We start from the raw sequence: 10,580 nt of genomic DNA, 5'->3' as shown, positions 1-10,580 counted from the left end.
TAGTGAATAAGATGACATAATTGTTGAGACATTTCATTACCAAGCAAATATATTAAAAATAAATCATCTAACTAAGCTATCATCTAAAGCAAGTTTTTTAAGAATAAGTCTAGTCAGTGCTAATTAATACCTTATATTACAAATAGAAGATGTAGAGATTCAGTCTTCTAGAAAGAGGGTTAATATCTCTTTTCTTCATAAATCTTAGAAAATTTTTACAGAAAGAGTTGATTGTCTTAGAATTTGTGAGAAGTCAAAACCTGGAGGTATCGTTCTCTGATCCTCTTGGTTCTTATGCCATAGATCATTGGGTTCACCATGGGTGGAACAAGGACATAGATGTTAGCCACAAAGATGTGAATATGAGGAGCCACATGGTGTCCAAATCTGTGAGTAAGGAAGGAGAAAAAGGCTGGAGTATAGGCCACCAGGATCACACACACATGGGATCCACAAGTGCCCAGGGTCTTGAGCCGAGCAGCTTTGGATGGAAGATGGAAGACAGTGTAAAGGATGACAACGTAGGAACAGAGGATTAATATGAAATCTAAACCTCCAGTGAGGAAGGCAGCAGTTAGGCTGTATGTTCTGCAGATCCTGGTCTCTGCACAAGCCAGCTTGATCAGAGCCATAAATTCACAGTAGGTGTGAGGGATGACATTAGTTCTGCAGTAGGGAAGCCACCAAAGCATAAAGGGTTGAGGACAGAAAAGTATGACTCCACGGAAGATGATAGCCAGCCCCACGTTCTGGATGACTCTGTGTGTCAGGATGATGGAATGTCTCAGAGGATTGCAGATTGCCACGTGCCTGTCAAAGGCCATGGCCAAGATAAACCCTGAGGCCATGCTGCATAGTGAGTGAATGAGAAATACTTGGACAAGGCAGGCTTCAAAATAGATCTCCCTGTCATGGAACCAAAAAATGCTGAGGATTTTGGGCATAGCAGTAGTGGAAAGGATCAAGTCGGCCACAGAGAGCATACAGAGGAAGAAGTACATGGGCTCATGCAGGTTGGAGTCTGTTCTGATAATAAATAGAATGGAGAAATTTCCCAGGAGAGCAGTTAAATAAATAAGGCAGAAGGGTATTGATATCCAAGTGTGGATGGCCTCCATCCCTGGAATGCCAACGAGAAGAAAGGTATTGGGATGAAAGCTGATGTTGTTTGGCAGTGACATGATGAAAAATAAGGGCTGTATTCAGTTGCAGAATATGTGTATACTTTCCTATTCATATGACCATTTATTTACTGATGACTTCATTTATTAATATAAATCTTGAGAATGTTTTAGACTCTAAAAATAAAATGATAAATAGGACGTAATTCCTAATTTCAAATTAACATTCTAATGGGGAGAAACTGATATAAACCAGTGATTAATTTCCCATGTGATCAGTGTGGTAAAAGGTTTATGAACAAAGAGGTAGAGATATTTATTCTACTTCTGTGAGTCAGAGGATTCACAGATAAGATGTTTAGTCTTGGTTCTGAAGCACTCTGGACCTTTAAGATAAAGAAAAAATTGTAACATAAGTAAATTCACAATCAGATGACTGTAACCTTAGCTGTATTAACCCTACTGAAAATTAATTTGTTCAAGACTATTTGTGAAATGGGGCTTCCTCGGTGACTCGGATGGAAAAGAATCCTCTTGCAATGCAAGAGACCTGGGTTTGATCCCTGGGTCAGGAAGATCTCCTGCAAAAGGAAATGGCAACCTACTCCAGTATTTTTGCCTGGGAAATCCCATGGACAGAGGAGCCTGCTGGGCTCTAGTCCATGGAGTCACAAAGAGCTGGACATGACTAAGTGACTAATACTTTCATTTGTGAAATACAGTGCTCCTTCAGTGTGCATGGGGGATTGGTGCCAGGACCCACCATGGATAGTAAAATCCTCAGATGCTCAAATCCCTTAGTCAGCCATCTGTATCCTCAGTTCCACGTCTGTACATGAAACCAACCCTGGATCATGTAGTAGCAGTACATGTATTTCTTGAAAAGAATCAGTGTGCAAGTGGACTTGTGCAGTTCAAACTCATATTCAAGTGTCAATTGTCCCTTGAAATGGCAGTGACATTGCAGAATGAAGAGAACAGAAGACTCTGTCCTAAATTCCGCTTGACTCTCCACTGTGCCACATCAATTAGCATGCGTTGATGAATAATCTTAATTGCACACATTCTAGACTCTTTCCACAGAATGAGAACTATAAAAGTGATAGCAGAAGGTTGTAAATTAGGACACATTCTGCATTTGTCTCCTCAGATTATGTTAAAATTAAGAGGCACCTTCCTCCTATGGAAGGTAACTATTTTGAACCAGGTAATAATCATCTGCTTTCAACTAATATCTCATTTCTCCTTCAAACATTGCCTCTTTTCTTCATCCTTTCCATCTGATAAGTTCAAACTTCAGAGTTCTGGAGGTATTGTAATTTAGCAATATGTAGCTAAATTGTGTCATGCTGACAAGTAACAGTGTTAATTCTGAGGCCCGTTTATAGACCAGCTATATAAGAGCAACAGTGGCAGCACATTTACCCATGGAGAGATATAAATCAAAGCCAGGGGAAACAGCTGAAAATACATGGAGTAGAGCCTGCAAAATAATAAGTGCATATTTTATCACTCATATTCCAAGATGACCAGAGAGCTAATTTAGCAGATAAGTATGCTTCTGTTAGGAAATATATAGATGTATAACTTCTCATAATTGTGCTGTTTGCCTAATTCAAATGTAGGCCAGGGAGCTAATAAGGACTAGAAGTCCTAACACCTAGAAAATGGCATGGGGGCAGAAATAAACATATCTCTCAGTTTTGGAGTTGGCAACCACTGAGGAGCTTTCTCATTTGAAATTGAATAAGAGAAAAGACAATAAGGGAAATCTAAAATTATTTGCTAATGAAGCTGTAAATTGTATTAATACATATGGTTTAAGATTTACTTTGAATAATAGCTTTACTTCAGCAAATAAAATTTTAGAAAGTAGATATTAGCATGTAAAGGGTAGGCAAAACACATATTGTGCAGTTAAGTTTCCTCTTCAGAATAGCTCTTCATTTAAAGGGTAAATCAAGTTCAGAGCAACACCCCCTTATGTAATTATAAAATATGAAAACATGCTATCTGCATGGCATAATTCCAATTCTAAAATTTGTAATAAATTCCTGGACTGCATTGTTTTTGTTATATAAATGATAAAATCAAATAACAAAACTTTGAATTAGGAATTTTAAAATAACACCAGTAATAATTTTGAGTAAACAGGAGAAAATAAATGATGAGAAGAAAGAGAAAAATATAAAAAGTGGGATATAGCAAACAAGTGAGAAAAGAAGAAAAGTAAGAGCAGGCCCATACATACTTGCTTGGAATTTGTTTTTTTTTCTTTGTCACATTGCCACTGTAGGAACTGACTTTTCTTCAGTGGATCACAAAGCTCCTTCTTCCACTTAAGCAATAATAATATATACTTAGACTTCATGTGCAGGTAGCATCCCTGTTGCAGAATCTGAAAAGAAAGTAATACTTACACAATTTCTGTCCTCCCAGGTACCTCTCTCTGTAGCACAGCCTAAATTTCTTCAGTCTTATCTCCCAAATAAATAGATTCAATAACACGGCTTATTCTTGAGTTTGTTGTACATACCAAATGCTGATGTGGGTACTTCGCCCTGGAGTTTGATTGAACAGGTCAAGGAGCAGTTAGTTATGTCTCCTGTTTTCAGTGGCATTACTTATCCTTAGAGAACCCCAACTGAAAGCCATGCCTTTCCTAAAGATATCATCAGATAGGAAGACTAAGCTCTTGGAGAAAAGGAAAATCCTAGAGGAATAAGATCTAGTGGTCAAGGAATATTAGCTTTGATACAAACCATGAATTGACAGAAATAAGGACAGAGATGTAATAAAAAATATTTTATAACATCTTGTCAATTCAATGAGGATGTTTATTTATAGAAGATACTAATCATCACTCAATCATTTTCTCACCACCTACTATTCTAAACCATTAATTTTAAATTAATTTTAATATCACTGTCATTAAATTTTAATATCACTCTGTTTTCTGATCCCTTTGGCCTTGATGAAAAACCCAGGGCCTTTTGCTCCACAACTCTAGTAATGAATAAAGATGCTGAGGTGGTTGTATTATCCTTCACCCCACCTGTCCTATATCATCAGAACAGGTTTGTCATAATTCAAATCTACTTCTTCTCAACTAACCTCAATTACATTAATAGTTCTAGGATCACAGGCTCCCAGGAGCCAAGAAAGTGGCCCACGTGTGCGTGGATTCCCTGTGGAGCCTAAGATATACCAGAGTTGAGCTTCTTGAGCAGGGGATTGAGTTATTCTCACACCACTTTCACAAGAGCCAGGAAGATAGGAATAAACAGATAGTTTTTTCCTTGGATTATGTCTCACTGTATAAGTAATTTCATTAGGGATATACTGATTGGTCACAAATACTTAGAGATATGCTTGTTTCACAAAATTCTTTCAAATTTTTGGCAACATTGGCTTTATGTAATAATTTATAACTTATTTGAGTACATGTAATTCCTAATTTCCTCTGAGAAAATATAATGGAAGAGGTCTTTCTTAAAAAAAATGATAGAGTTTTCATAATTGTAATTATAATGGTCACAAAATATGTCATTGAATTGTGTTGCATAGTTTGCTTAACCATTCTCCAGTTCCTGAATATATGTATTATTTTATTGTTTTACTAACTAGGAAAAATGATCAAGATTAATTCTTCATGTAGTATGATAGAAATAATAAAAAGTTCACAAAACCATGTGCTTCTACTGCTCTGAACATTGCTGTGCAGAGAAACTATGATCTCTAGCTCCATTATCACACATATGGAAATTTTTCCCATTCCTGAATTTATTCGTAAAAACAACTATGTTAGTCATCAAATCAACTCTTTTATATGTGCTAGGACATAGTAATAGTCTAGAGACTAGAAATGTAATAAAGCAGACAAGGTCCTTCATTTTAGGAATATTTGGTGGAGTGGTTAATTAAAATCAACAATAAACAAGGGAACATAATATTTCAGGAAATAAAAAGTTATTTTCCAACATGAATTTGCTGTCTAGAAAGCTTAGAATTTTTATCATGAGTTTGATTGCAGTTAATTTCTTTAACATTGAAGTTTTTTAAAAATCTATTTTCTCTTCTATACCATGTGTCCTACAAATTTGTTTTTGTGTGTGTGTGTGTTTCCTTAATTCTAGTAATTATTACTCATTTTTAAAGTATTTTCTCCTCTCATTTATTATTTACCTTCTTTTACCTTTCTTGATATATGTATTTTTGGACCTTCTAGTTCACTCCTCCAACGATTCAAATTTTTCCATTTTCTGATGATTATTAATTAGTAATTTCATAATTATTTTATGATCTGTTACCTGACAGTTTTTAGGGGTGTGTGTTTGAAAGTAAAATTGTATAATTTTATGTGGAGTTTCATAAATAGTGACTAGATCAGTTCTACTAATTGTCTTTTTTCTTCCCAAATACTCTTTAGAATCCTATCAGAATTAAGTTTCCTATTGCTGCCATAGTAAGTTACCACAGATTTAATGGCTTAAAACAGCATAAGCTTTTTATTTAATTCTGTATGTTAGACATTCAACACATATGTCACTGGACTAAAGGTTTCATTCTTTCCCAGAGGTTAGAGGATAGAATCAATTTTATTGACTTTCCAGCTTTTAGAGGCTGCTCCTATTCCTTGGCTCAGAGTCTCCTTGCGTCTTCAAGGCTGACAATGGATAATTAAGTTTTTATCACCATGTATCACTAAAAAACTGATTTCTCTGCTGCTTTCCACTTCCACTTTTAAGGACCCTATGACCAACCTAGATAGCATATTTAAAAGCAGAGACATTACTTTGCCAACAAAGGTCCGTCTAGTCCAGGCTATGGTTTTTCCAGTGGTCATGTATGGATGTGAGAGTTGGACTGTGAAGAAAGCTGAGTGCTGAAGAATTGATGCTTTTGAACTTTGGTGTTGGAGAAGACTCTTGAGAGTCCCTTGGACTGCAAGGAGATCCAACCAGTCCATTCTGAAGGACATCAGCCCTGGGATTTCTTTGGAGGGAATGCTGCTGAAGCTGAAACTCCAGTACTTTGGCCACCTCATGCAAAGAGTTGACTCATTGGAAAAGACTCTGATGCTGGGAGGGATTGGAGGCAGGAGGAAAAGGGGGCAACAGAGGATGAGATGGCTGGATGGCATCACTGACTTGATGGACGTGGGTCTAAGTGAACTCCGGGAGTTGGTGATGGACAGGGAGGCCTGGCGTGCTATGATTCATGGGGTTGCAAAGAGTCGGACATGACTGAGTGACTGAACTGAACTGAATTAATAATTACATTGGACCTGCCTAGATAAGCTAGAGCATTCTCCATATTTTAAGATCAGGTGATTATTAGACATCAGTAACTTAAATACCCCTTTACCATGTGAAGTAATATTAAGTCCCTAGGACTTGGATGTGGATATATTTAGGAAGCCACTATTCTCCCTGCTAAAGGGTTTGCTTTTATTATTTTTTAAAAGTGTGTTTATGTTTTGTCTCAAGTATAGATTTTAAATATATATGTATATGTATTAATAATTGATATATATAGTATAATATATATAGTATATATTATATATATAATGCTATATATTAATAAATATGTATATTATTATATATGTGTATGTAAGTAATTATACAATTTAATGAATAATTGTAACTAGTTATGGGCTTCTCAGGTGGTGCTAGTGGTAAAGAACTTGCCTGCCAATGCAGGAGACTTAGGAGATCTGGGTTCAATCCCTGGGTTGGGAAGATCCCCTGGAGGAGGGCATGGCAACCCACTCCAGTATTCTTGCCTGGAGAATCCCATGGACAGAGGAGCCTGGTGGACTAAAGTCCATATATGTATTGATTAATAATTATAATATATAGAGAACCCCAGGGACGGGGGAGCCTGGTGGGCTGCCGTTCGTGCCCAACTCTGTGTGACCCCATAGATGGCAGCCCACTAGGCTCCTCTGTCCCTGGGATTCTCCAGGCGAGAACACTGGAGTGGGTTGCCATTTCCTTCTCCAATGCATGAAAGTGAAAAGTTAAAGTGAAGTCGCTCAGTCTGGTCGGACTCTTAGTGACCTCATGGACTGGAGCCTACCACGCTCCTCCATCCATGGGATTTTCTAGGCAAGAGTACTGGAGTGGGGTGCTATTGCCTTCTCTGAGCAGCGGCAGCAGCAGCAGCTAATTATATATATAATTATAACTAATTAATTTTATGTATATTTGTTTTGTTTCAAAAAGATTCAAATATATGTTTATTTTAGTATCCATTTGACAGAAAATTACTAGTAAACATATATTTATACCACTAAAATGTTTAAGAAGTTAGAGTTAAGTGATGATATCTAATGCATATAAAAAAGAATATTATGTCTTCAGTTATAATTATCTTTCTTCAATTATACAATTATTTGAAATTTAAGCAATATTCCAGTTTCTTCCTGAATATTTAAATCTTACTTTCTATTTTCTTGAATATTTTTATTCACAGTTATTTTAAAGCCTATCTAAAAATTATATTTTTGAATCCTCTATGTTTAGTCTTGTATTATTATTTTTTAATATTAGTCTTATGTTACATATCTGTGTTTCCTTTTCTGCTTGGTTATGCTACAGCCAAATATTTTCTGTAAAATTAAACTAGAAATAATTTAAGCCTAGGATAATGACATGTAATATTACACATTTATAGGGTTTGTATACACTTCTGGCAGATGGTTATTGACACTAATAATCTCATATCTCTTTAATAAAATCAGAATTTGAGGTTACTGACACCCATTTTAGTCCCTCTAAGAACATATCTATTTGTGATTCACTCATCTATCTAAGAAAGATACCATAGAGGCCGGGTTTCAGAAGCCGCCCAGTTCTAATATCTATTTTAGTTCTGTAGTTCCTTAATTTTATTGTGTAATCTTACTATTCTTAGTTATTTTATTCCACCAGGGAGTTTTCAGTTGGAACCCTTCAACTTCCCATTGTGTATCTAAATTCAGCAGCCATCAGAGGTAGAGTCAGAGTTTCCTTGCATTTGTCCACTTGTGCCTCCCTTAGGCTTTCTCTGTTCCTGTGGAAATTCCTTCTGTCTCATCCTGAACAACATCCATCCCTTAGGCTCACAGGCCCTTACTCCTTAATGTACCATTAGTGGCTCTGATTCCCTCAGGCTTTCAGGGACCCCATATAACCAGGAAAAATGAAAAGCTTCTTTCATCACAGATGTATAAGCTGGAGAGATTCAATACCCCTTAGAAAAAACTATCTCCAACTTGAGCACTTTAAATATGGGCAAAAAACCAAAGCAGTGAAAGTTGTTTAAATGATGAATAAACAGAAGTGGCCAACAGACAGAGGAGTAAGTCTGTTATGGGGCAGAAGGGCAAAGCTGGAAGGCAAAACAGCTATCACTTTGTTGATGGAAAGAAGTGGATAACTGTGGCTCAGGGAAAGAGATTGGTTATGGGTAGTTGGAGATAAGGAATTTGAGTGAGGTGAAAAAGTAATGAATTTTGTAGGAAAAAAATTGTATAACGTGATGCAGTAATGTGAGATGAGATGTGTTTGGGTATTTTAGATAAGCAGAAGAGCATATTTGAATAGAATTATGAGAAAGGGCCTTAGGTTATTTTATACAAAAAGAAAGAAGGAAAGAATATAATTTGGGAATAAGAGTGGAAATGAGGTTAAAACTAGTAAACTGTGTAAGAGGCAATCTAGGGGATTTGAGCATGAGGGCACATAATGAATTGAAAGGAGAGCCTGGGCAAAATCACATGTATAATCTACCTCCCTTTTTCTATACATAAGGAAGAAGGATCTTATAAATAATGACAATGGCTTCCCTTTTTTTCAGAGATAATTAGCAGCAATTTATACATTTTAAACACAGAATCTCTCAATGAAAGTGAAAGAGGAGAGTAAAAAAGTTGGCTTAAAGCTCAACATTCAGAAAACTAAGATCATGGCATCTGGTCCCATCACTTCATGGGAACTAGATGGGGAAACAGTGGAAATAGTGTCAGACTTTATTTTTTTAGGCTCCAAAGTCACTGCAGATGGTGATTGTAGCCATGAAATTAAAAGATGCTTACTCCTTGGAAGGAAAGTTATGACCAACCTAGATAGCATATTAAAAAGCAGAAACATTACTTTGCCAACAAAGGTCCATCTAGTCAAGGCTATGGTTTTCCCAGTGGTCATGTATGGATGTGAGAGGTGGACTATAAAGAAAGCTGAGCACTGAAGAATTGATGCTTCTGAACTGTGGTGTTGGAGAAGACTCTTGAGAGTCCCTTGGACTGCAAGGAGATCCAACCTGTCCATTCTAGAGGAGATCAGTCCTGGGTGTTCATTGGAAGGACTGATGCTAAAACTGAAACTCCAGTACTTTGGCCACCTCATGCGAAAAGTTGACTCATTGGAAAAGACTCTGATGCTGGGAGGGATTGGGGGCAGGCAGAAAAGGGGACAACAGAGGATGAGATGGCTGGATGGCATCACCGACTCAATGGGCATTGGTTTGGGTAAACTCCGGGAGTTGGTGATGGACAGGGAGGCCTGGCGTGCTGCAATTCATGGGGTTGCAAAGAGTCGGACACGACTGAGTAACTGAACTGAACTGAAACACAGAAATGAACTGACTTGCCTGTGTCTTTAAGAATTCATTGCTCTAAGGAAAATTGATTTGAGGAATGATGTAAGAATGGAAGAAATGAGATTAGCTAAGTGGCCAATAAAATAGAAAAGGAATGCTGAGGTAAGCAACAGAAGTGAATATATTAAAGTACTCTGGACCTTGAAATGAGAGGACATGGATTTTAATAATCACGGACAAAGCTTAGTTTTGCTAGGCTGCTAAGTCACTTCAGTTGTGTCTGACGTTGTGAGTCCCCATTGATGGCAGACCAACAGGCTCTCCCATCCCTGGGATTCTCCAGGCAAGAATACTGGAGTGGGTTGCCATTGCCTTCTCTGCAAGTTTTTACATTTGATCAATTGTGTAGCATGAGTTACATTTACTATGATGGAAATATTAAGGCTATTGACAAGAGTTCCTTCTTGGCCATGTGATCTTTCTTGTGTTTTTTAGACATAAAACAGAGACATCTGATAGACTATTTGATATCACTCTGGAGATCAGTAGAGAGTTAAGGATAGAGATGTATGGTGAAGTTACCAGTGGATAGTTTTTAAAAGCAATTACTGAATAGAATATTTTAGAAAAAAGTGTAGCTATATATTAGAAATGAAAACAGAAGGAACACTTGGGTACTTTTAGTATTTAGAAATCTGGTACTAGAGTTGGAACCAATGAAGTTTTAATGAAATAAAATAGATCAGTTAGTAGGGTAGGAGGAAATAAAGCAAGCATGTTTTCAAGAAATAGTATATATGTAAAATATTTTCAGAGGAGAACATGGTCACTAGTTTTGCATACTGCTGAGAGTTATAATGAAAACAGGAACATTTT

At 36.9% G+C, this 10,580-nt stretch overlaps 1 protein-coding gene across 1 annotated transcript; it reads right to left on the bottom strand.

Annotated features, from left to right (window-relative positions):
• Positions 1–236: 236 nt before the first annotated feature.
• Positions 237–1,181, bottom strand: LOC101112160 (olfactory receptor 52D1-like). Its single transcript, XM_027979863.1, has one exon. It carries the CDS (start codon positions 1,179–1,181, stop codon positions 237–239), a length of 945 nt encoding a protein of 314 aa, XP_027835664.1.
• Positions 1,182–10,580: the final 9,399 nt, after the last annotated feature.

This window comes from Ovis aries, chromosome 15 (genome assembly GCF_016772045.2).
Source record: "Ovis aries strain OAR_USU_Benz2616 breed Rambouillet chromosome 15, ARS-UI_Ramb_v3.0, whole genome shotgun sequence".
Classification (NCBI taxonomy): Eukaryota; Metazoa; Chordata; class Mammalia; order Artiodactyla; family Bovidae; genus Ovis; species Ovis aries.
The sequence above is the reverse complement of the archived record's forward strand: the minus strand, read 5'-3'. Positions and strand labels throughout refer to the sequence as shown.